The sequence below is a fragment of the Thalassophryne amazonica genome, chromosome 6 (assembly GCF_902500255.1).
Source record: "Thalassophryne amazonica chromosome 6, fThaAma1.1, whole genome shotgun sequence".
NCBI classification, from domain to species: domain Eukaryota; kingdom Metazoa; phylum Chordata; class Actinopteri; order Batrachoidiformes; family Batrachoididae; genus Thalassophryne; species Thalassophryne amazonica.
In genome coordinates this window covers 92,819,706-92,846,938 of record NC_047108.1, presented here as the reverse complement: position 1 = coordinate 92,846,938, position 27,233 = coordinate 92,819,706, and the positions used below count along the sequence as shown (strand labels likewise).

At 41.2% G+C, this 27,233-nt stretch overlaps 1 protein-coding gene across 1 annotated transcript in view; it reads left to right on the top strand.

Moving 5' to 3' along the window:
• The first annotated feature begins 4,511 nt into the window (after positions 1 to 4,511).
• The window catches only part of LOC117512653 (cadherin-4-like), a 990,586-nt gene continuing 967,864 nt past the window's right edge, over positions 4,512 to 27,233 (top strand). The window contains 2 exon segments of the mRNA XM_034172806.1: positions 4,512 to 4,858; positions 5,878 to 5,989. Of these exon segments, the coding sequence (XP_034028697.1) occupies positions 4,799 to 4,858; positions 5,878 to 5,989 (172 nt within the window). The 5' untranslated portion in view covers positions 4,512 to 4,798.

Sequence of the window (27,233 nt, the reverse complement as noted above, 5' to 3'; positions counted from 1 at the left end):
TTGTGGCAGAAGTGATATAGGTCTATAATTAGAAAATGTGTGTTTGTCACCAGTTTTAAACAGAGGAATTACTTTGGCTATTTTCATTTGAGAAGGAAATTTACCAGTACTTAGTGACATATTGCAAATGTAATTGAACGGTTTTACTATACAATCAATAACTTTTTTTAATAAAGCCATATCCAAATTATTAAAATCAGTCGATTTCTTACTTTTTGAACCATGAACCAGATCAAGTATTTACCTTTTGTGAGTACCACCAATGAACATTGAAACAGATTTGTTAAACGTTGAATTATTTCCCAGAAGTTATTAGTTGATGAGTCAATTTTACTGATCAAAACATTCTCTACTTAACTTCTGATATCTGACAGGATCAGGCATGCACAGCTGGTGCATCATTATAATAATTGTGTTGAATAAATTAGGTAAAGGTCAGAACTGAACTTGTCAAAAAAGCATTTAGCTCCCACCTCATAGAATAAACGCCAGGATATTTTAAAACATTAACTCTGGGAAATTTAAAAATGCTTTCTCAGACACTCAGGTTCTGTTTTGTGAATGTTTTAATTTGTATTTTTGGCTTTTATTTACCATTATTTTTGTTGCAGCCATTCTGCTCTATGTAAGCCTGATCCCGTCAGATCTCAGAAGCTAAGGAGTGCGGGACCTGGTTAGTACTTGGATGGGAGACCTCTTTTCAATACCAGTGGCTGTGTGTTTCTCCAGGTAAAACTGGAGTTGCGTCAGGAAGGGCATCCGGCGTAAAACTTGTGCCAACTACCTGTACGGATCTGGCTGTATCTGCTGTGGCGACCCCGAACACCAAATGGGAGCTGCCGAATGGACACCATTTACCATTATTTTTGTTCTTAATCTTGTGTACCATTATATTGTTGTTAATTATGACTATGCACTGTCATCTTAGCCAGATCTCACTTGCAAATGACATTTTGATATTTTAATATTGTATTTGGAAAGAAACAGTTAGCTGTGTCGTCAACCTAACCATTCTACCATGTGGGTGAATACAATTCTGGCAGTTCTGCTTTCATTATTTTAGAGCCCGAACATTTATTATGGATGGAATATATATATATATGGGACCCACACAAACATTGGGAAAACATGCAAACTCCATACAGAAAGACCACACATGGGAATTGCGCCTATGACCTTCTTGCTGTGAGGCAACAGTGCTAACCACTAAGCCACCATGCTGCCCCCAGTGGATAATAAACTACAATAATACTCTGTTCATTAAATTGTCTGTGTGTGTGTGTGTGTGTGTGTGTGTGTGTGTGTGTGTGTGTGTGTGTGTGTGTGTGTGTGTGTGTGTGTGTGTGTGTGTGTGTGTGTGTGTGTGTGTGTGTTTGTCTCCTCAGAAAGTCTTGTAGCAACCAGGTCCTGCTCAAATTCAAACCCATTCGAGTTTGTCCTTTGGGATGTCTAGTTCAAACCCTGATATATTTTTCTTCAAGTTCAAAACCTGATATATTTTTCTTCAAGTTACCATATCCTCAGCTAAAGGTGACTGACACATGCACACACACAGTTTTAAACTTTTTTACACTTTGTAAAATGCATACTGTACATGGTATCTCCATCTGCACACTGTAACCATGCCATCATACCTTATGGTTGAAACGACAGTCACTATATTATTCCCTACCAAATCCTTGTCCCGTATAAGTCTGCTTTATGCCAAGTGTCTAGTTTGTGATAGTACTGTGAGGAAGTGCATCTGGAGTTATATTCCTTGTGCGTGTGTTGAAATACGTGGACAATAAAGTTGAATCACAATCCCCCTTCTTTTTCATTTGATGCAAGTGGGGTCCGTAACCTGTTGCCTTGGTTGTATCAGAACAGATCGTAACACTTTCTGAAAGTTGAATATGAAATTCATCCATTTTCTAAAAATGCTTATTGCAGTTAAAGGTCACTGGAGGTAGGAGCTATCCCAGTGGTCATTGGGTGAGAGAGGCAAGATACATCCTGGACAGGATGCCAGTCCATTATGAAGCCACATCTAGACAGAAAAACACATTCACACCTATGGACAATTTAAAGTTTCCAATCAGCGAATTGGGCATCTCAATAATAATAATAATAATAATAATAATAATAATAATAATAAAAATTTATTTCAACAAATAAAATTTTTAGAAACTATTTAATTGTTACATTTCTAAACAATGTAGATTAGAAATTGCAAGTTTTACCATTACAGTGCTGTCAACAGTTAAATATGAGAACAAGAAAGACTGACTTTATATATATATATATATTAGAAAACAAGTATTTATATTCATTGATGCCAAGAAAGATTGATTTTATTTCATGTTTTACATAAACTTTTTTTTAAGGGAAATAGTATTTAAGTTCAACTTATAATGTCAGGACATACATTGTTTGCTTTACATTACTGTTAAAAATTCACTTCTAATAAGTTGATCATAGGCAAAACAGTTTATCATTGTCATGTTGAGGTGGCAGGGGGTTTGTTGTCAGCAGCTCTGAAAGTAACAAATAAAGTAACTAGTAATCTAACTTAGTTACTTTTAAATCAGTAATTGGAATACTTTTTCAAAGTGACAACACTGATGACGACTCTCTGAAACTGATAGATGAATGGATTACCAAAAAAATACCATAAAAATGTCACCCCTCCATGATTGTATGCAGATAATGGACTGCATTTATATAGCATTTTTTTCCATCTGCATCAGACGCTCAAAGCGCTTTACAATTATGCCTCACATTCACCCATTCACACACACACACATACCGATGTCAGGGTGCTGCCATACAAGGCGCTCACTACACATCTGGAGCAATTTGGGGATTAAGGACCTTTCCCAAGGGCCCTTAGTGATTTTCCAGTCAGGCTGGGGTTTGAACCGAGGATCCTCTGGTCTCAAGCCCAGTACTTAACGACTTGACCATCACCTCCCCTAATGAAATCAAATGACGAGAGAGCACTATTATATCTGCTCTGCAAGGACTACAAGGAAGGTACATCTCGTCATTGTTATCATAGCAACCTTCCGTTCACATTTAATCCATTTCTTGCACGCTTTAGGATTTTTCTTCTCTGTGGGAAAGTTGTGTAAAACAAACAGTGGTTCGCATGTGCATACTAGATCTTTCTGCTCACAATTATGAATATCACACTGGCCTTTATGCCACCTTTTAAGCTGAAAGCCAAAAACGAGAGCAAGGCTCAGAGTTTGAGCGTACGCCCTCATGGGATTCCTGTTTGTGCTGTCCTTGTCTTTTGTCTTCTTGTGATGGTTCCTGGGTTTGGTTATCTGTGATGTCACTGTTCTGTCTTTCTCATGCACTTCCTGTTTTCTTTTGGTGGTCACAGATTCCTCGTGTGTTTTGTTAGCTTTCTTCCTGTGCCCCTCCTCAGCTGTTCCCCATCAGTGATTACCCTCACCTGTTGTCAGTTTGTGTGATACCTCCCAGTGTATTTATACCCCTGTGTTCCTCTTGCGCCTTGCCTGAATGTTTTTTTTTTTTTTTTGCCCTCTTCCTGAATTTCCTAGAGTTTCCTCATGCCTACCTTGTGAGTTTTTGACTTTGCCTACCATTATTGGACACCATTGCTACTTATTCTGGTTGTTTGCTTTGTTTTTGATCTCTAGCTCTGTTTGCTAAACCTTCCGCCGGCCTGTGCCCTCATGGACGCTATCATGATTTTATTGGCTTTTTGTGTACCAACCTTGGCAATGACCCCGATTCTCGCAATAAAGCCTGTTTCTTACACCAACCCATCTTACCTCTGTGTTGGGGTTTTCAACCATAATGCACAATTCACTTAGTCACCTAACCTGCACATCTTTGGAAGTGTGAGGGAGCCAGAACACATGAAGGAAACAAACATAAACACAGGGAGAATGTACAAACTCTACACACAATGAATGAGCCAGGTGGGAAGCGATCCCAAGACTTTCTTGCTGTGAGGCAACTGTGCCAACTACAAAGCCACCGTGCTGAATTAAATATGAAATGCACATGGAAATTTGGAGGAATACGCATGAAACATTGTGCTTAATTTTTTGGTACGCTATTATCCAAAAAGGACAATGTTTGAGGTGCGGTGCCAGCACATGCTTCCAGACTTTACAAAAAACATTATACCTTTATATTGTGCGCTATAGACCACAGATTTACAGGAACCACCCAGTAGTCCAATGACCATGAGGGGGCAGAATTGGAAAATGAGCAGAGCTTAAACTGATTTATTTGCATTATGTGAATATTCATGCCTCCTGGGAGCAGATGTGTATTAAGTGCATTTTCAGTTTTGTTTGAATTATGTGAGAAAATAAATATGAACACTCAGTAATGTTTCTCTATTGTTTATGCAGTAACAGTAAAAAAAAAAAATAATAATAAAATGTGCTTCAGTAATGTGTACATTTGTGTGTTTGTGCATTACAATGAGAGTCTCAACAATTAATAAACCCACCACAGGGATGATTTAAAAAAAAATGCAATGCGGTGGTTTGATCCAAAAGCTCCTCCGAGTGTTTCTTTAAGTGCGTGTGTATAGTTTTCGCGCACCGGCTCATAGGAGGGGTTGGAGAAGTGACGCTGGCATGCGCCTTGGTGCTGCGCTGAGCGCTCACCTGCACACCGGAGAGCCGGGGGAAACTACAGCACTGAGGCGGACGAGCAATCAGACTAAGAGGAGGGAATTTTGCTCCATCGCAGGAGAAGAATTTCGAATCGACCCAGCAGCTCTTTGTGGTTCCTCTCGCAGGCAGCAGCTCTCGGTGTCTCGCTCACCATGATGAGAACTGACTTCGCTCTGGTCCTGGCCGCAGCTCTGCTTCTCGGCACATCCTGGGTGAGATTTCTCTTTTATTTTCTTCTTTTCCTTTCTTTTCAGTGCAGCTTTATCACATGTAGCGGAGTTGTGAGGAAGATGCAGCGTCAGGGATATATTTTTTTATTTTTTTACGCGCAGGATAAAGTGATCGGAGGAGAGTCCGGCGTGCTGCAGAGGCGCATTGCTGCTTATTCACCCACAGATCTGCGCTAATTGCTTCCTAATGCGTTTCAAATTGAAATAGGAAAATAAATAAATAAACTTAATTTAAATAAAAAGGCATCGATCTTACTGGATTCCCGCGTTACAGCTAATCATTGCTTAATTTTTGAGCACGCGGGGAAGCACCTTTCTTCTTCAGTAAACTAATTTAGTCACCTCCGGATGCGAAAAAGGATATGATCTCACTAAAAAGACGTAAAACGAGTCAAACTTTTTGTCTTTTAATAAACACTCTCTAAAGGCGCTTGTGCGCTTTTCTATTCGCCAAATTACGCACGAAAAAGGCGCACTGAATCATCATCCTCTGCGCCTTTTTTTTCTTCCCTCTAAAGTGATGTAAGGTCAGGGGGGGAAAAGATGTTACTCAAATCAGCTGAATGTTTATTATCTTTTTAATTCAGAATGCAGCCAGCCTTGGCACCGATGTGCCACCTGCAGTCGTTTAACTGTGCGCCTGGAGTAGTGTCAGATTGTTCAATTCAAACCAAACTGAAGACTAAATAATTGGTGCAAAGTTCTCTGCAGACTGTCTCAGTGGCTCCTACTCATCTTCCTCTCATAGTCTGAAAAAAAAAACCCTGCTGCATCCTATTCATGCTGCTTCGCCTTGAGCATCCCAAAATGTTGGACCTGCCAGTGCCACAGCTACGCTTTCACAGAGTGCATAATCTGCCTATACCCAGTGACCCAGCTGATAAACCTGTTGCATATGTTGCTGCCTTAACAACCTGCAGCACTTCTCCAAGGCTCCAGGCCAGAAATCAATGGAATCCATGTTTATCAATGTCTTTATGTTGTATTCTCTTCCCCTGCAGAGGAGTAATGGGGAGCACGTTTCCAAAAGTCCCTGTCGGCCCGGCTTCTCTCAAAGCTTCTACTCTGTGCTGATTCCAAGGAATGTACTTAACAGCCAGGGCGTGCTTAAAGGTAAGATCTTTTAAACAGCAAAGGATTTGAAAGATTTGAAGTGCAAAGCAAATGCACCTTTCAGCACCACGTGAACATTGGGGTGATGAAGCTATACATTGGACTTGGACTTTTTGTGCAAGAAGTTTGAAAAGATGACAGTGTGGCAGGCACTGCAGCGCTGTAGAATTGCAAAACAGAAAAGAAACTGCACACATTACAAACACAATGTGACAGTTGGCAGTGTTTTGTGACTTTTGGATGACTATCTGCTATATTTCTGCTGTGTGGGCCCCTCCCTTCCCTCTTCACCCTTAATACGTATTATTATCATCATCACTACAATACACTGAGTTGTACAGCCACGGATCCAAACACGCCGCCGGCCAATCAAGTTTGAGGAGCCGATGGTGCAGGAAATGGAATCGACATCCTGTGTCTAATCTGGCATTGCTCCTGCCAATGTGGGTTAATTGCAATTCTCTATTGATCCCAATGTTTTTTTTTTTCTTTCTACTTCTTTCTCATAGCTCAGCTGTAGCTGAATTATTTTGCTGTGGGTGCACTATGACTCTTTTGTGGGTTGACTGTGTCTTCGGCAGCTGCACAGTATATATTTCTCTCTCTCCTTTAGCTGCGAGAGACCTGGCTTGGTTACAGATGTCTAGACTTTGGCTGCTTGCACATGAGCGTGCATATGCAGTACTATGCTATGCTGTGTTGTTACCTTGTTTGAGTGTGTGAGTGTGTTTGTTGTGGTTTGTAGTTTTATGAACTTCTGGTTCATATCTGGTTTGTTTTTCATGTGGTAGTGATCTTTTTGGTCCAGCAGGGGGTGTCGGCACAGTCACAAACATTCACTGAATGAGCCATCACTGCCGCACAGGAATCATTTATTTTACACATCATTTATTTGTTTCGGTCGAACGGAGATGGGATTGTCTGAGCCTGCGCTCACACACTAATCTTTAGGGGGCTGTAGTCAGTATTAGATATTCGGTTTACTTCTAAAGGCTGTTTGCCTTTCATTTTACTGCACAGATTTCTTAGACGAGCCACAATGAAGTCAGCATCGAAACAAAACGAGGGAGACGTGTAACCAAACCGAACCACATCTTGTATAATTTACAGCATTCCTCAACATCACAGTGAAAGCATCGTAGTGCAATTTGAGAATTTTGTTTGTTTGTTCCACTACTTCTCTAAAGTGCTTGGGCCAGTTTCTACCAAATGTGCAGAATGATTGAAGAAGTACCCTTAATTATTATAATTTTTTTTTAATTTAATTTATTGAACCTCCTAATTCATGGAGAAAAAAATAAAATATATAAAATCAACAATAGACAAGCACAAGAATATTAAAATGGTGACAATAAATCATTGACAATTGAGTTCTCAAAGCCGCCAGCGGCAGTTAAAATGAAGTGAACACTGTCAGCGACACCACATTCAGGGGTTCTTTTGATGGTTCTCTTGCTAGCTCCTTTATAAGAAGTGTCGCATAGATATCTAGCTAGGGATATACCATACTCCTGGCAGATATTAACAACAGCTGTAACGAGATTAGCCTGACTAAACAATTGACCCTGAAGTGCTTGACATAAAAGATATTTACACAGTACATGTGTATGTGAGCACGACAAGAACATAGACCTGAACAATGATAGTTTCTGGATGTTGACATATTTTTTGACACGACCGACACCTACTGCTTGGAGAAGAGGAGATGACCTACAGTAGGACTTGAGACCAAGAGCAGCTTTAAGAAAGTTACTTTGGGCAACTTCAACCCTATACATAGCAGTTTTATTCTGGTAGGTACACTCTAAACCATAGGTCAGAACAGGTCTTATAGCAGAGATGTAAATATGAGTGATGGTGCCAGGATTACAACCCCCTGCACAGAACCCCGTTCATTGGAGAGAGTAAAACGCGCGTCTGGCTGCCTGAATGCACGTTTCTGAGTGACTTTGGGCGTTGTTGGCAAGAGTGACTCCTAGATGCTTCACCTCTGTGGATTCGACGAGCCTAGTGCCATCAAGGGTCCAACAGCGGTTGGTGTAAGGACTCTTACCAAATGTCACACACATGGTTTTCAAAGGATTAAAGCTGAGTCCATGTTGGGTAATGTACCTGTTAGCGTGATCCATTAGATCCTGGAGACCGGAGATCGTCAGGCTGCAGAGTAACAAGTCATCAGCATAGCAGCAGACGTTATATGTCGTTCCATCTATAGCGATGCCACGGCTCATGGAGGACAGACCCGTCACCAGGTCCTGGTACAACAAGTTAAAGATGAAAGGGGATGACAGTCCACCCTGGCGGGTCCCCTTCCGAATAACAATCTCATGGCTGATCCTATCACCCCATTTGATGTATACAACAAGTCTGCTGTACCAGTATAACAAAAGACGCCAATATAAAATCGGTATCATGACAAGTGCCTTTGCAAACATCACTGAATGTGGGATACCATCGAAGGCACCTTCCGCGTCAAGCGCGCATACATAAACGGGCGATCGTCTACTGACACAATAGTCAATAATGTCACTTGTCATAGCCACAGCCATGGATGTTTCCACAAATCCAAATTGGAGGTCATGAAATTCATGCTCACTGCACATAGAGAGAATATGGACCTCCAGCAACTTCGAGAATGTTGTGGAAATGACAATGGGCTGACAGTGCTATGCAATGGACGGGTCTATATTGGGCTTCTTTAGCAGTGGTACAAGAAGTTCTTTAGTAAAGGAGTCTCCAACTATACCATAAAAAATACACAATGTCAGCATACGGCATATTATGGAAATAACTTGAGTTCCAGTAGACCACTTCAAATGCTCAGCAGTGATGCTGTCAATACCCACGGAGCACCCTTGACGGAGTTTACCCAGGTACGACAGAAGCATATCCTCGGTCATCACAAAGTCTGTATCCACGTGTGCCTTTGCTGACTTGTAATTCTGATGGACTAATAACTCGGAACATCGAACAGTCTCAGTGACGCCATTGCTCACATAGTCAAACTTCTTGTTGAAGTGGCTATGGAGAGAGTCTATACTGATGTTATACACTGTAGAGCTGGATGTACATTTGCTCCTTCTGACGAGGTTCCAGAATTTATTCATATTCCGCTGCCCTAAAAGGAAGTTGAGCTGGTTATACATCTGGTAAATGTTCGTATTGACGGCTCTATGACAGGCCGAACGGAACGCCTTCTTGGACAGCTTGTAGCAGGCATGCACGTGACCATCTCGGGGTTTACCAGCAGCTCGCCACAAGCCATACCAAAAATGCTCGCGATCTTGTGCATGAAGACACTCACTGTTCCACAAGTGCTTCTTCTGGTGTTGGCCTTGGTATGACGAACGGCCATCTATGACATGCTGGGTGGCCTGGTGAACAACGTCCTGGATGGCATTACACATAGAGTCCACCTGGAGCCTGGCCATCTCAACATCCTGGATGAGGTCAACGTCCACACGGGGTAGGTCAGTGGCAGCGATGGTGACGTAATCAGCGTATAACTGGCACTGGGAGTCATCAGACCAGTCTATCCTAGGGAACCTAGGAGCGGAGGGGTAAAAGTTCGAGTCCCTAGCACCATCACTTACCTGTATAACAACCGTGGTTCTAATAGGCAAATGGTCACTCACAAATTCTGGCAAACACATAATAGTACAGTCACGAACATTTTCTTGAGCGAATTTAGAATAAAACACGTGATCTATATATATGAAAAAGACCCTGTAATTCGAAATTACAAGAGAACATTTCATTTTGACATACAAAATCGTAAAACATGTAGCTGTGCTTTGTAAAAGGATGCGACCTATACCAGTGGCTCGTTAGCTGGTTGGCACACGGCATACAAGCGTTCATGTCACCAAGCACAAGCACAGGAGATGGGTCATTCGTGTCAATGAGACATTGCACGTCTTCCAGTGTCTCACTATAAAAAGTCACCTGCCTACACGAACTGTCATGATGAGGTAAATAGACACCCATCACAGTAAGTTGTACCTTATTGTCAATCACAAATTGGATGGCCATTATCCTGTCATTGTCACATTTGAGAGGGATATAAGTGAATCCTGGTACTTTGAGACATATGAAACCGACACCTCCATATGGTTGCCCTACAAGAACCTGCTCGGGGTCAATGCTCGACTAAAGGTTACACCAATATCCCTCGTTATTCAATTCACGACCTGTAGCGTTCAGTTCACTGGGTCTAAGCCAAGTCTCACACACAAACATGCAATCATTTGTATTCATCATGTTTAAAATACTACCATATGAACTTTTAAGACTGTTGCAATTAAAATTCATGATATGCACTGGAATTGTCTTTATCTACACGTTCATTCTGAGCTCTAAGCATAGGCGAGGGAGTTGCACTGGTAGTAGCGTATGTACTGTTCATCATCAGGGTTATACCAGATGTACCGATTGTCGTGCTCATAGGCGTAACGCTGGTGAGCGTTGCGCTGAAAGAAGTCACGTTGGTAGCTGTTGCATTGGTAGCCGCCGCGCCAGTTCCCCTTCACATTGGTATCTGTCGCTCCGGTGTTCCTCGCGTTGGTAACCATTGCATTGGTAGCTGTGATGTGAGCTCTGACAGTTGGAGAAGTTGCTGTTCGGGACCGGGTCATCACTAAATTTTCTCTGTTGTTGTTGCACGCTCCCTGACTGCTGTGACTGCGGTGGATGCTGTGGCTGCTTACGTCCATATTTGTTACTCTGGCGCTTGTTGTTCTTGTTGTTCCGCAGGGCGCGAAAGGGCTGCACCCTAAGATTTTTGTCCCATTTGTCACTATCGAGCACTACATGTTGACTATCACGTGGAACCTTAGCAACAAATGACTTCCAGTCACTATTGTCAGATAGCACACTAATGTCATATCATTGGATAGCCACACCCATGGTCGCCAGTTCATGTTTCACGTCATCACATGTCACATTGCCTGCTGCGCCACCAATGTAAATCTCAGTCACCTCTGTGGTTCTATGGACAGCGGCAGTTACGCGGGAGGCAGGGAGGCAGTAGCTCTACATATTTTGTGTACAGGTTATCTGGTGTGAATGCTGTGGTGTCTCGGAGCTTCTCCAGGAAGATTTTGTCCATATCACGGCAGACTTCCCCATTAACTAGACAGAGTCCCAGGTTAATTATGTCAGAAACAACAGTTTTAATAGCTGTTCGGCAGACAATCTGTCGCTCACGGAACTGTTCGTGTACACAACACACCTTCTCGCTCAGTATAGAGTGTAACTGGAACAGCACGTTCATAGAGGCTGACGCTAATTCTGCTCGTATATCATCCACGCTGTATTGATGAATCACTTGCAGAGATTCACTGTATGCACGTGGGAAGTCCTCCTCGTTCAAATGAGAAAGATCTCGTAGAGTCGTGATCCGGTTGATGTCGTTCATACCTGGCGCAGTGGGGGCCAGTTGATGATCTTCTGACACACTGTCCTCCCCATTGCATACAGGGCATGATAGTTCTGATGTATTAGTTTCCTTGCACACATGACCGGTTCCACTCGCAACGTCAGCGCCCTCCCTTATGCTGTTTTACAGAGAGGGGAAGAAAAAAAAAAAAAACTCAGACGAAATTACTCCACAATGACGTCTTTCATTGGATGATCTGGGGCAGATACTGTCTGCAAATACTGTTTACGTGCAATGTTGCAACAGTTATGTGGAGTAACTCAAATAAATAATGTTGAGTTTGTTCCGTCTGTAATTCTAAATCACAACCTAGCTTAGCTGCTAACAGGCAGTGGAAAAAAGCAGACGATAACTCCTTAAGGAATAAAGGAGCTTTCTAACCACCTCGGTGACTTCGGCCTGGGTAATGGATGAGTCCGCCTCCGAGTCCCCAGTCTCTGCTTCCTCTTTGGAAGACATAACGATGGGATTGAGGAGATCCTCGAAGTACTCCTTCCACTGCCCGACTACATCCCCAGTCAGGGTCAACAGCTCCCCACCCGCACCGTAACCAGTGCTGGTGGAGAGCTGCTTCCGCCTCCTGAGGCGTCGGACAGTTTGCCAGAGTCTCTTCGAGGCCGACCGATAGTCCTCCTCCATAGCCTCCCCGAACTCCTCCCAGACCCGAGTTTTTGCCTCTGCGACCGCATGGGCTGTGGCACGCTTGGCCTGCCGGTACCTGTCAGCTGCCTCTGGGGTCCGACCTACCAACAAAGATAAGTAGGACTCCTTCTTCAGCAAGCTGAAGAAGGAGTTGTTGGAGTCAAAGTCAAAATTATGAATTGGTTTTCTCCTTTTCTTTTTCTTCCACTCAAACATCCACCAAATTTGGTACACATATGGAGGTGGGTTCTGGAATTGCACAGGTGAGGTCAGATGTGACAAAGACCCACATTGGTTAAAGGTAATTGAGGTCAATTTCAGTTTAATTAGCTTATAATGCGCCAAATCACAGCAAAAGCCATCTCAAGGCACCTTACATAAAACAATTCAACATAAAATTTAAATAATTAAAAATTAATACAAAAAATCAAATACATAAATAAAACAGAAGTGGAAGAATAAAACCGATAAAAAAATAAAAACTATTAATAAGAAAGAGAATAAAAATAGGTTTTCAGTATTGACTTAAAAATGTCCACAGACTCTGACTGCCTCACAGTCGCAGGAAGACTGTTCCACAGGGTGGGTGCACGGTACGAAAAGGCTCTTTGATCTGCTGACTTCTTCTTCACCCTGGGAACACAGAGAAGTCCCACATTCTGTGACCGCAAAGCCCGGGCCGGCACGTAAAGTTCCACCAGATCAGCCAGATAAGATGGCGCCAGTCCATGAACAGCCTTATAAGTCAATAACAAAACCGTAAAATCTGCTCTCACAGAGACAGGGAGCCAGTGCAAAGATGCCAAAATGGGTGTGATATGTTCAGACCTTCTGCTACGTGTGAGAAGTCTGGTGGCACATGTGAAACTCAACCCATGTGCTTGAGTTTCACATCTATCATGTCAAAATTTAATTCCAGTTTGCAGTAAACTTGGTGCACACATGGAGGTGGGTTGCCTCTCTGTTTGCTGGCCTGCTCCTCCAAGGTCGTTTTGCTGATTCCTGCTAACTTGATATGACATGAAGATTGACCCTGAAATTAACCCTTACATTTATTTAGGCAAAGGTCAGGATCAAGGAATTAGATTTTCAGCCCAATTTGGACGAAATGTTTCACGCACTCGGGTGGATTCCAGAGTTGGCATGGTCAGGTAGAGGTTAATTATTTGGGGGCACGTCAAGGTAATTGGGGTCAAATGTCAGATTGCCCTGGCTGTCTACGTGCAGGCAGAGTGTGCTTGAGTTTCACATCTATCATTTGTTTACTCCACTTTTGAGTTTTCTAGAGACGTCACATGGGGTTGGCTTTGTGATGATGATGATGCACTCAGCTGCAGAGTCACCTCCTGAGACCACAGCTGCAATGGCTGCACACTCCTGTGCGCGCGCGGGCACACACACACACACACACGCACATTGTGTGTGATTTGCAGGGCTCAAGAGGTTGATTTATAGTTAGTAAGGGTGTCACTGGAGGGAGGCAGGAAGCTTCTCTGGAAAGGCTTTAATAATAACATTGTTTAACCCAGAACCGTCAGAGTCAGACAGGGCCATGAGTAATGGCATCCACTCATGTACACTCATTCACACACCAAAATACACACTTATATACGTTCAGCCCAAAAATATCCCATTATTTTTTTGTTGACGTTTTGAACAACAACAGACATTGGGTTTGGACATGAAACAAACCTGGAAAAACAATCATCCTGTAACTTAAGCCACACCTGCTTCTAATTTCCATCATGCATATGATGAACTTATTCCATGTAGTTTGTATTCAAAATAATAATAATAAAAAAAAAGGTCCAGGACACAGACTTATCTACAACAGCATTTTAGGGCCACATTGAATTTTTTTTTTTTTTTTAGACTTCAAGAATAAAGTCATAATATTACTAGAATAAAGTTGTAATTTCATGAGAAAAAAAATTGTATTTATACGAGAAGTGACGGCTGCCGGTGTCGTGACAAAGTAGTTATCCCCACCAGGAATTGTCAGGGGGATACAACCACACGACACCAGTTCCAGCCATCTCCTCCACGAAACAGGCAATTTTGTGAGCTACTAATCGTCTGCACTACAGGTGAAGTCCGTGTGGTTCCTGTTCCGGTATAGACATATTTTCTTGCATAGTCTTTTCAAAGTTCTGATACAAATGATAATTTGGTGCAGATGGGCCAAAGGTTGAAGCATTTCCATATCTGTAAAACCCATACTGAAGTACAACTTAACAAAGTGCACCATAGAGCTCATTTTGAGATGCAAAGTTTTTCCTCTCATAAAATGACATCTTTATTCTCGTAAAATTACAAGTTTACTCTCATAATGTTAAGACTTTATTCTCGTAATATTATGATTTTTTTCATAATATTACGAGTTTTCCTGCTTACTCCAATTAAGGGTCACGGGGGGCGGAGCCTGTCACAACAATTATAGGGTGTGAGGCGGGGTACAACTTGGAGTGGATGCCTGTCTGTCACAGTGCCACATACAGACAAACACATTCACACCTACGGACAATTTAAAGTTTTCAATTGGCCTAACCTGCCCCTAACCCAATGCTGCGTTTACACATAGGCAAGATGCGTTACGAATGTCATATTTGCTTCATTCTTGGCACATTCCTGACATTCTTAATATGACTTAACGCATCTGAAGAGGTTTCTTAATAGTGCATGTTGGTGTGTGATATTTGGGATTTTCGTGGAGCATGTTTTTGGCTGTCAAAAAATCTTCCACGAATGTCACACACCACCCTCATTTCACCTCATGTCGTGAAGGTCGCAACTGAGCGTGTTGATCCGTCTTGACTAGTGGTGATCCTTAATAGAGCGTGACAGCGTTCATCTTTGACATGCGCACAATTATACCCTGCTGCACCAATTGTGTTCCGTTGGCTAAAAGTCTCATTCCAATGCTCCTCAGCCTGCTCCTGCAGGTGTTCCACCTGCTGCATGTGCCTGATGTTTGGGAAAAAGAGCGAAACGAGAGCTGCGTGGAGCCACACATCTGGCTCTCAGTCTTCTCCTCCTTTCTGCGCCACTCCATGGCACATAGCCGTGGATTTTGTAGAGCATACTGGAGCGATCTGAATTGTTCAGCAACTGACGGATGGATGAATATGGGTGTGTGTGTTTGTGGAGACAATTCACCTCATTCATAACATGACAAAATTTAACGATGCGCTGTTACGCATGATAGCGCGCAACAACATGGAACATTATTTTTGACCATGTGTAATGGTTCCTGATAATTCTCCAGCAACATGAGCCATTAATCGTAACACGTGGTAACAGGTTGCATCAGTTCCTAAGGACACTTGATGCCTCTGCCTCAAATCGTCACATTTGTGATCAGCTGCCAAGAATGTATACTTCGTGGCATTCGTGATGTGCTGTCATTATGTGTAAACGCAGCATAACATCACTTCAGCACATGGGACAAGTTCATCAGTGAAATCACCTGGTGGAGTTTGACACCTATGCCTTAGATCTTGCTCTTGTGAAGCACCCTGGTGAAACTTATGTTGTGATTTGGCTCAGTATAAACTAATTGAAATAAACAGGAGATCAACTTAACTACTACATACATATTTATTTAAAAAGCTCCATAGATTGGGAAATGAAGACTAGGACAATGTTCTACAATCCATTTTAAATGGTTGTAACACCAAGTAATGCCACGTGAGTTCTAGGGTTGTCCTGATAAAGTCTCCCCTTTCCCGCCCATCAAAGTCATGTAATGTTGGGTATCTACCAATACAGGGTCTTGATCCGTTGCTTGTATTTTCTGAGAGATTACACTTGCACAGAAAAAAAACTGCAGTCACATCAGCCAATCCAGTGGATGCGCTTGACAATTGAACAGCTCTGCAACATATTAATAATAATAAACCAATGGTCATTGCAAGCTTCTATATATTTATTCTTTTTTTTTTTTTTTTTTTTTTTTACAAAACCAGAGCAAACAAATGTGGCATTTCAAGCGAGAGTGAGAGAGACTGATTGATCTCTTAGAAATATATTAATTTCTTAGCAATACTACTACAAATTATAATAATTATGTCCTTTACCTCAGTTTCGGTGGCGTCTATCAACCCATCACTCTTCTGGCTACGGGTCACTACAGAGCCTGTTATCAGAGGGAAAAGACATTCAAGATTACATTCAACATATTCAAAGTGCTACTTGATTGGTTGGTAAGAAGCTCGTCACATGCACCATCTTTTGGAGACAGAGAAGACGTAAATCCAGTGCTGTCCCTTAGTCCCACTGGTGCTTATCTCTGGATGTCGTAGCATGAAGCAGAGGAGAATCTGACTTCTCCTTGATGGGACACCAGTCTAACTCAAGTTCCTTTCCCAAACATAGCCAGGAACAGTTTCCAGTTTTGTGGACTGAGACAATGCAGAATAAGTGTCTTGTTTAAAGACAAAAATAGGTACATGGTAATCAAGGTCTACATGCTGGTAGCCCTACTTTTGAACCACTGAGCTTCTTGCACTACAGAATAAATATTCCAAAAAGGTATTGTTTGGACTATCTATGACTGAATGTTATGCGGTAAAAATGGCAAGAATGATGACAAATGTCAATTTCAGTTTGTACAGGGGTCAAAAGTTAAAGTTGCTCCAACTTTGGTTAAAAAAGAAAAAAAAAGTGGAGCAAATTATTGTTTCATCTAATATGATTAATAAATGGAATAGTTTTAACTGTGTTGAATGCTTGGTCCGCAAAGTAAAGGTCAAACAATGTCGACATCCATTGGATTCTATGACATGTGACATATGTTACCCTGTAACATAACTAAGCATAACACATGATGCTAACTATTCCTTTTAAAAACCCTATTAACTCAACCAATAATTTGCTATACGTTTTTACCAAAATTAGAGCAACTTTAACTTTTAACCCTGAACATACTGAAATTGATCTTTGTCACTACTCTTGCTGTTTTTATGCCATAACTCCAGAACATTCAGTCATAGATAATCCAATCTATACCTTTTTGGAAGCCTTGTGATCAGACAAATAATGTGGTATAGTTTTCAAAATGAATGGAGCATTTTTTAATTTTGACCCCTGTTTAAATGTTCAATTGGCTGCCTATTGGAAATTCAAGTGAAAATTGTTTTTTTCAACAGGGTGTTTGTGCCAAGTTTGGTGGTTGTATAACCATTTGCAGGATTCCTCTGTATTCTGTTATCTGCTGCACTATTAATTTCTTTTGTTAATATAGCTACAGCATATTCAAAAAAATGTTGGGACACGAGAGCATTTGCCACTTTGTAATGTTGCCATTTCTTCTAACGAGACATTTTGGCATTGAGGGTACCAAGTGATGAAACACTTCAAATGTTCTTTTGTCCCATTCCACCTGCAAACATGTCTTTAGGTGTGCAATATTCTCTAGTGTGGGTATGTCAAGTGGCATTTGGGAATATAACTGTCAAAGATTTCCCCCAAAAAATCTCTTGCCCATGTGATTCTATTGGCTATTGATTGATGATAGCTCTGGAAGCAGTGCTGTCCAAGGGATCACGGACGTTCAGTTTCAAACTGGAGATCCTCTGCCCAATTGTTGATCCTCAAAGACGACTCGGTCTTTCATGTATACTGCTTTTATACCTCTTTCGTTCTCGCCCTAAATTGCCCCTGAAATTAAGTTGCCAATTCACCTACCATGCATGTCTTCTGGATGTGGGAGGAAGGCAGAGCACCCGGAAACGTACGCAGACATGGGGAAAACATGCAAACTCCAACACAGAAAGAACGGGAAGTGATCCCACAACTTTCTTTCTGTGAGGCATCAGTGCCAACCACTAATCCACCATGCCGCCCTGGATGTTTATTAACGAATGAAAGAAACTGACCACACAAAATGTAATATCTTGGCTTCATACTGTCTGCAATGAAAAAGAAGCCAAAGTAAATGTGAGAATCACTGCTTTCCTTTTTTTTTAAATGCCAGCTCAACTTGCATTTTGATTCCTGTTTTAACTTCACAAAATTCAGATTTATAGCCTTTTCTGTGAATAAAAGAAACATCAGGGCTCAGGTGATGTAACAATGTTCTGGTTTTTCTGACTATTATATTTAAAAAATGTAGTCATTCCTGGTGTATACTTCAGACTCCAACATCAGCGTCTAACCATTTATTTCCCGTAGATAAACATAGCTGGTGATTAAAATCAATTGAAAGTTTGATGATGGATTTAACAACAGATGCCGTCATTGTGTCTGAAGTGTTTGCTAGTGGAGAGTGTGATTTTGGCTGGAGCCAGATTTGCGCAGACAAACACAACCCGTTAATGTAACCTCATCTGATGTGTTCATGTGCTCCCTCTGTTGATTCTGTTCCTGGCAATGAAAAGCCGGGGTCGGTGGTTTCAGCTCAGTGAGCCCACTCTGCTGACCTTGGATTTTGTTTGGGTTACTGGTGGTTTTGGACAGCTCTCACTTTGTGTGTGTGTGTGTGTGTGTGAGAGAGAGAGAGAGAGAGAGGGGCAGGAAGAAAGCAAAGTGCAGAGAGGTTGAAAGATACATCTGGTTAATTCTGATGTGTAGATATGCTTTTTTCTTTTTGGGGGGGGCGGGGCATACCCGTACCTGGCCTATAAGGGTGTTGACGTCCGAAGTGCAGCTTCTTAGAACACGAGTTTGCAGTCATCATCTTGTTTTACTAGGATCCACTGATGCCTGACTCCGTTTAGAAAATAAGATCCCTTTGGTAACTCATCAGCCAGAATAAATGTCCCTGAATGTCTCTATTAAGGAGACCATATCTCTCCAAAGATCTCCTCTTCTCTGATTTGTGAATTCATAAGTAGCAGCCTGTGGGGGAGGGGCTGTTTTTTTTTTGGAGTGGGAGAGGTATAGAACTTTGTGTTGGAGCTGACATATAGTGAGCAACACTGCCAATGGTGATAGGATCTTTATGTATGTTGACATACAGTATGTACTATAGTGTGGTTTAAGGCCGGCCAAGCCTATAGGCAGTATAGGCAATTGCTAAGGGAGGCACGATTAAAAAATCTTGCCTTGGGCGCCAAAGTGGTTAGGGTGTGGTTTGTTTTATTGCAAATCCAAAACTTGTGCAATGCAAGTATCTCAGTAAATTGGAGTTGGGCACCAATATGCAGACTTGATCATGCTACCTGTCTATGTCCTTGGATAAGACAATTTAGCTGTATTTTCTCAGTCCATGCAGTTGTAAATGGGTACCAGCCTTGGCCAGGAAAGTAAATGGACTGCATTTATGCAGCACTTTTCCATCTGCATCGGATGCTCAAAGCATTTCACACATCAATGCCTCACATTCACCCCATTGTCAGGTTGCTGCCATGCAAGGTTCCCACTTCACACTGGGATTAAGGACCTTGCCCAAGGGCCCTTAGTGATTTTCCACTCAGGCTGGGATTTGAACCGAGGATCCTCAAGGCCAACGCTTTAACTACTAGACCATCACTTGCGATGGACTGGTGTCCAATCAGAGGGAGTTGCAGATCCCGATCCGCTTTACACTATGAAATCCGGAGATAAGCACCAGCACCAATGGACCTCAGGTCCTCCAGAAAAGCTACTCATGTAACTTATGGAAAGGAATGGTGTTGTACAGTCAGTTTTTCTATTCATAAAGTGTCATTGTGGATCAACAAAATTGGCTGCACAACCCAGTGTGCCACAAACCAGTTCAGTCATTGCAAGATTGTGTTTCTTGCTTGGCAGAGTTGTGTTGAAGTTGTATAGAAGTTGATGTTGTAGGTGCTGGAGGTGGAGCCATTGTTGAGACATTTGCACACATATTTGACTCAACTCAGTTTTGTTTATTCATAGATAAACTCATAACATGTCATCTTAAATCGCAACACATGAATAGGGTCTAGACCTTACCAGAAGATGTTTTCAATACATGTACTTCTACTGGATAAATAATCTCTCAAGAAATTGATTACTTTCGTCAGCAATACATTTGGCCATTCATTCTTTTTCTTCTACTTATCCAGATATTATCCTATTCTTCACAACGTTTTATTTTTTGTACGTGATTTGGAGCCCTCACCTCACGTAAACCTTTGCATTAATCAGCTACTGAATGGATTGTATGTTTTACTTAATAAAATGACATTTCTTCATCTGCCAAAGACATAATAAAATCATCTACATTTATTTGTCTCTCTATCTGTTAGAAGGATTACGTCAAAACTACTGCATGGATTTGGACAAAATTTTCACCACAGATAGACATTAGGCCAAGGAGGAGTCCATTAAATTATGGAGGTGATCTGGATCCGGATTCTGGCTCAAGTTTCACTTTACATAGGCTTTGAAGGATTACTGTTTACAGGATTACATCAAAACTACTGCACAGATTTTGATGAATTTTTCAACACAGATAGATATGAGCCCTTAGAAGACTCCATTAAATTTTGGAGGTGATCCGTATCTTGATTCTGGATCGAGATTTCACTTTATATAGGCTTTGAAGGATTACGACAAAACTAATTCATGGATTCTCACCACATTTGGACTACAGATAGATATTATGGCATGGAAGACTTCACTGAATTTTGGAGGTGATCTGGATTCGGATTGTGGCTCAAGATTTCCCTTTATATAGGCTTTGAAGGATTACTGTTAGCAGGATTACGTCAAAAACTACTCCACAGATTTTGATGAACGTTTCAGCACAGATGCACATTAGGCCATGGAAGACTCCATTAAATTTTGGAGGTGGTACAGATCCGGATCCAGTTTCTGGATCAAGATTTCTCTTTATATAGGCTTGTAGTGTTGCCACAGTTACTTTGAAAAAGTAATCCAATTACTGATAACTGATTACTCCTTGAAAAAGTAACTTAGTTACTTTACTGATTACTCAATTGTAAAAGTAACTAAGTTAGATTACTAGTTACTTTTAGTTACTTTCCCCAGCTGTCGACAACAACCCTCTGCCACCTCAACATGACAATGATACCTGTTTTGCCAAATCTCACTTTATAGTCACCCTTTCTTGACTTCAATCAAAATAAATACTTGTTTTATAAAAAGTAAAATAAAGACCTCTTTCTTGACCTCATATTTAACTGTTGACAGCACTGTAACAGTAAAACTTTCTAACTCACAGTGTTTATAAATGTAACTATTAAATTCTTTCTAACATTTTTCTAACATTTAAATTCTCTCTAAACATTTTACTTGTCAAAATTATTATTATTATAAGTAGCATTAGTAGTTGTAGTCAGTGGTGGGCACAGATAACCAAAAAATTAACTTCGATAACAGATAAGATAACTGAAAAGTTATCTTTGATAAAGATAAACCAATAAACCACCCAAAAATGTATCAGAAGTTACAGATAATCGATAACCGATAAATTCCGGTGTTGTCTATGGGACATTTGCAGTTACTAAAGAGCTGAAATTGATTTTTAACACGATCGCTTTTGAAAGCATCAAAAGCGGTAAAAGACCTAAAGAATAAGCAAGAATGTTTGACCATGCTGCCCCCTGCAGGAAGCAACACAGACAAATCCTGAGAGCACCCACGAAATCAACTCTTTACTAATCATAATCATTTTTCGTTCAACATCCTGCCCCTGGTGGAAGCTCTTGTTTACAACAACGCTCCCACCACAGAGACGCACCGAGAGCAGCCATAAGAGCAGTTCCCTATCAATTTAAACACTCCGGTCAGGCGGAGGTCTTGAAAAATAAATTCATACTAACTTATGGTTTTTTGAAAATACTGATAGAAAAACTCCATTAATGTCAATTCTGTCATTTGTACAAAGTTAAAATATAACATATATCTTTTAATGTTGAATAAGGCACTAATTCTGAGGTTTTGTAACAAACACAGACCGCAAAGCATTCTGGGTAAAGGTGATAAACAGTGATTGGTTCAGTAATCCATTATGTAAACCAACACGTTAATGTGACATGTGTCGTGTGTTGGTTTAAAGATAAATGTGCTTTTGTAAAATATTCCATTTTTATTTGTAAAAACAGGCATTTTTACAGAGCCCTGGAAGTGTCATCGCAATTGCATGTTTTAAAACTTTTATGATGTTGTAAAACATGCACTCAATATTAGTAAGTAAGTAAGTAAATTTATTTATATAGTGCCTTTCATAGACATAAGGCTATGTACACACGTTGTCGGGTATTTATAAAACCGAATATCTTACCCTTTCAGTTTGGGGAAAAAAACTTCATCCACACTACGTCGTTTAAAAAAAAAATCCATCCACATCGAACTGTATAAATGTGTTGTAATTAGTCTGCCAAACCTTTGGGTGGCGGTACTGATTAAAATTCTATCCAATCAGGAGCCTTATTTTCTTGTTGTCACTTCCACAAAAACTAAAAACATGGCGCCAACCTCGTTCGTGTGGACGAATAAGGAGTCGGAATTACTTCTAACCGTAGTTTTAGAATACAAAGTTAACAAATATATGCACACAAAAAGCGCCTGGACAATGGACAATACCAACACTTTGAGAGCAGCCATGTACCCAGACATTTAATACTGCCATGAACACTCCTGGCCAGTAGATGGCAGTAGCGGCCTTGAAAAAATGTCAAACAAAATTCCAGATAATCCGTGTCTGCTACATTTAAGATGCGTGGAATTTAACAAACGCAAATACACTAATGTCTATAAACCCAGAGAATATATTCATGAGAGTTTTAGGCACTAGAGTTTAATGCTGTTATCTGTGGACCCTGAACAGTGTCTGAAATGCATTTGTCCTGTCGTGAACATCTGAGATTACCTTATGCTACTCATAATGCATTGCTGCCTGGCACAGCATGTGCTCACAAAACCTTAAAAATTAGCACATAACTTTAAAACGAAAACATATATCTGACATTTTCACTTTATAAACTTCAGACATGACAATAATTTTAAATAACTTGTCTAAAATGAGTGGTTAAAATTTGAACCATAAGTTAAACATGTATGCCTCTGGATGACTTGGTGACATTGCGATTATATTAGTATGGTGTTAAAGGAAATGACTTTTTTTTTGGTCACCAGTTTTTCTTTGCTTACAGACGATAGAGTGGTTTCTGTTTGCAGAGACTAGAACAACATGCTTATTAGTAAACTTTTAACAGGTAGGTCTCAACAGATTGAAAAATGTTTTTCACTGTTCAGCTTAGTTTAGTACGTTATCAGTCTAAAAGTTATCGGACGGTAATTCATCGGAAGATAATTAGTCCGATGATGGTTTTAAAATTTATCTAAAAAGATAATCCGATAATGAAAACATTATCTTCGATAATTATCTGTTATCGGATTATGTGCCCACCACTGGTTGTAGTAAAAAAAAAAAAGGCTTCAAAACTGGACCTTTAATCTTGGGGTGTTTTGGGGGGGGCGGGAGGGGGCTCATCCCTGCCCCACGCCCCCATTCCATCTGGATTCGCCCCTGCTTTGGCGTTTGAGCACAAAGAATAGATAATATTTATTTATGCAGAAAACATGACCAGATTTACAGGTAAGAAAGCTTTATTGCGTTTTTGCATCATGTGGTCCTCGGAAAGAGAGTTTAGGTGCATTTGAGTGGAAAATAGTGTTAGTTGTTGACATGTCGCGGAGGATCAGCTGTTTTTAGCGAGCAGATACGGAGCAGCTCAGCTCAGAATTCTATATAAAGGAGGAAAAAAAAGCATAAAAATGTCTTTGTAAAGTTCAGTGCAGGTGTGCTGTTGTCACCGCGCTTTAAGAGGTGAGGACGAGTCGTAGCTGCTGCAGAAAACCGCGGATGAAAAGCTCACAGCTCGCTTAAAGTGGGCAGTTCAGTCGAACCCCGACCCCCTGCCCAGGGATCAAGTTTAATGCTGCTATCGACCCACAATGCAAAAATAATAGTAACGCACAGTGACTTGGAGAAGTAACTTTAATCTTATTACTGATTTGGTAAGATTAACTCGTTGGATTACTCGTTACAAAAAAAGTGGTCAGATTAGACCACTTAGCTTAGACCACTCAGATGAGACCGGCATCACTGTTCAAAACTACTTCACGGATTCTCACCAAATTTGTACCACAGATAGATATTAGGCCATGGAAGAATCCAATGCATTATGGACGTGATCCAGATTGGTGGATGTCAGAAATCTCTGATTGATGTTGTTGCATTTGACGTTTTGTTCAGTATATATATATATATATATATATATATATATATATATATATATATATGTGTGTGTGATAAGGTCTGCTGTTTACTTTTTGGGAATGAAGACGGAAATTTTCCATCAGTTAAATCGAGTGAGTTAAATATTTTCTCTCTGTTCTGCGTGCAGTCGCCATTTAAACAAGCAAACAAACAAAAAAAATATCATATCACTCCCTTGACCACTTTGCTGCCAATTTATCATTTCTCACTTCCTTTTCTTCCCAATTATAGGAATAAACCTCTCCATCATTTGAATGCAGGTGAAATAGCCAAGAGAGCTTTCCGAACTGATTAAAACAAAACCTTCTTTACACCAGGATAAAAGTTTTGAAATCTCTTCCAGCTGGCCTGCAGCGAGCCCTCAGTAATAAGACTCGCTTCAGTTGGTGAAACATTTCTCATGAACCTTAAGGTTATTTTTGAAATTGAGCATCTGTCCGTTTTTTTTTTTTCTCCTGAATGCCTAGTATTTCAGAAATTAGTTGTGCATGTTGAAGCACATGCATTAGTATATCATAATGGTCAGGCTCAGTACACAGACTAATGCATGTAATTCAATCCATGTAAAAGTAGAACGACACTCAGACACCACAAATGTCTATTTACATCTGACATTTTCCTTTGATCCCTTTCTTTTTCATTGTGAAAGAGTTATTCCTTTCATGTCTTCTCTAATGTTCTTGGATATTACTTGGTGACTTTTGTCCTTATCTTTGTTTCTGGCTGGTAATCTTTGATCCAGATAAGTAAACTTTGATTGTGATCATTCATCTTTGATATTGATTAACAAGCACTGAGCTTGTCCTTTGATCCTGATTGCTGACCTTTTAATGGAGAGCTACATAAGTTTGGTCAGTCTGTTGTTGTTCCATCTTTTTTTGCGCATTCTTCTCTATGGAGCTCCCCCTATAGCTTGGGAGGACATTTGTCAGAAAACTGTCAGAAAAACCCACTGCCAGCTCTCCCTCCTCCGCTCTCCATGCACATTTGTGTTTTTGCAATCTGTGGACCTACTTTGTCAAGAAAGCAACACAGAAATACAGAGAACAGAGTTTAGCTCAGACGGAGCTCTCTTTTTCAATCTCTCTGCCCCTCTTGTGTGCACGATCACACTCTCTGCTTCGCTTTCTCACTCTCTCTGTCTCCTTCTTCTATCTCTCTCCCTGTGCTGTGTGCAGTATCGCTCTCTCATTTCATTTCATTTTCATTTCAGTGGAGCTTTATTGACATGGGAAACATGCATTTACATTGTCAAAGCAAGTGTTACATAGAGCAACAAATAAAGATAAAAAATTAATATGCACATACAGTTAACAATATTCTACAGTAAATAAATGCTGCTGTGTTTGCACATTGTTCTACTTCACCCTACAGATACAAAAGTTTTTCGATGTTGGTCATGCTCTCAAAGTCTTTTTGGGTGTTTGTGATCTGTGAGAAGTACATGTCTCTGTTGTCTTGGTACAGCGGGCAGGTGGTCAGGAAGTACAGCTCGGTCTCCACCTCGTGTTGTGAGCAGTGGATGCACAGTCTGTCTTCTCTGGGGAGCCAGGTCTGTCTGTGGCGGCCTTGCTCCACGGCAAGGGTGTGCTCACCAAGTCTGTACATGGTCAAGGATTTCCTGAGCTTTGGGTTGGTCAGTGCTCAGGTATTGTGCAACAGAGTACTATCTGTTTAGGGCCAAATAGCATTCCAAGTTATTCTGGTTTTTGGCTGTTTTATTTTTCTTTCCAATACATAACAGTTTTCTTTTTGTTTTCTTATAATTTGGTTTAGTTTAATAGGGTTTGTGTTTGGTTACTCTGCTTGTGTTTGTGGAGAGAGACCCAGAACCAGCTGACTGAGGGGGCATCTCTCTACAGCAGGGGTGCCCAAGTTCAGTCCTCGAGATCTACCTTCCTGACACTCTTACTTGTCTCCCTGTTACGACACACCTGAATCCAAAGAAAAGCTCATTAAAAGCCTGTTAACAACATTAACATGTCTTTCATTGGATTCAGGTGTGTTGGAACAGGGAGACAACTAAGAGTGTCAGGAAGGTAGATCTCGAGGACTGAACTTGGGCACCCCTGCTCTACAGTCTCTTTGTGGATCAGGGCTTTATTATGGAGCATGCTGGGGTCGCTATTTTTAAGGTGGTCATAAAATTCTCTCTCTCTTCTGCCCCCTCTCTCTATCTCTCTGTGTGCGTGATCTCTCTTTGCTTCTTTCGCTCTCTTGGTGGTTGGCTTCTTCCTCTACTGGTGGTTGGCTCTCACTGCGGTATTGTATCACTTCCTGTTCCGGAGCACAGCGGTGTTTTTCTGTATCTGTTAGCTGTTTAATCTGCGCAGTTAGATTGATCTAGTTATCTAGATTACGATTTGTTTCCCAGTGTAATCTTTACGTGCCTTAACTAAAGCACTCCTGCTGAATCACCTCTAAATTATTTACACATTATTCACTTTGCGTGTTTTTAGGAATCCGCTAGCTTAGCGTAGCTACTAGCTCTTAGCCGATTTAGCATGGCAGCTTCTCCTGTCTCTCCCGCACTTTTCTGCTCTGGGTGTGAAATGTTTAGTTATTCCTCGGCCTCCTTTAGCAGTAACGGTACTTGTAATAAGTGTAGCTTATTCGTAGCTTTGGAGGCCAGGCTGGGCGAATTGGAGGCTCGGCTCCGCACCGTGGAAAATTCTACAGTTAGCCAGGCCCCTGTAGTCGGTGCGGACCAAGGTAGCTTAGCCGCCGTTAGTTCCCCCCTGGCAGATCCCGAGCAGCCGGGAAAGCAGGCCGACTGGGTGACTGTGAGGAGGAAGCGTAGCCCTAAACAGAAGCCCCGTGTACACCGCCAACCCGTTCACATTTCTAACCGTTTTTCCCCACTCGACGACACACCCGCCGAGGATCAAACTCTGGTTATTGGCGACTCTGTTTTGAGAAATGTGAAGTTAGCGACACCAGCAACCATAGTCAATTGTCTTCCGGGGGCCAGA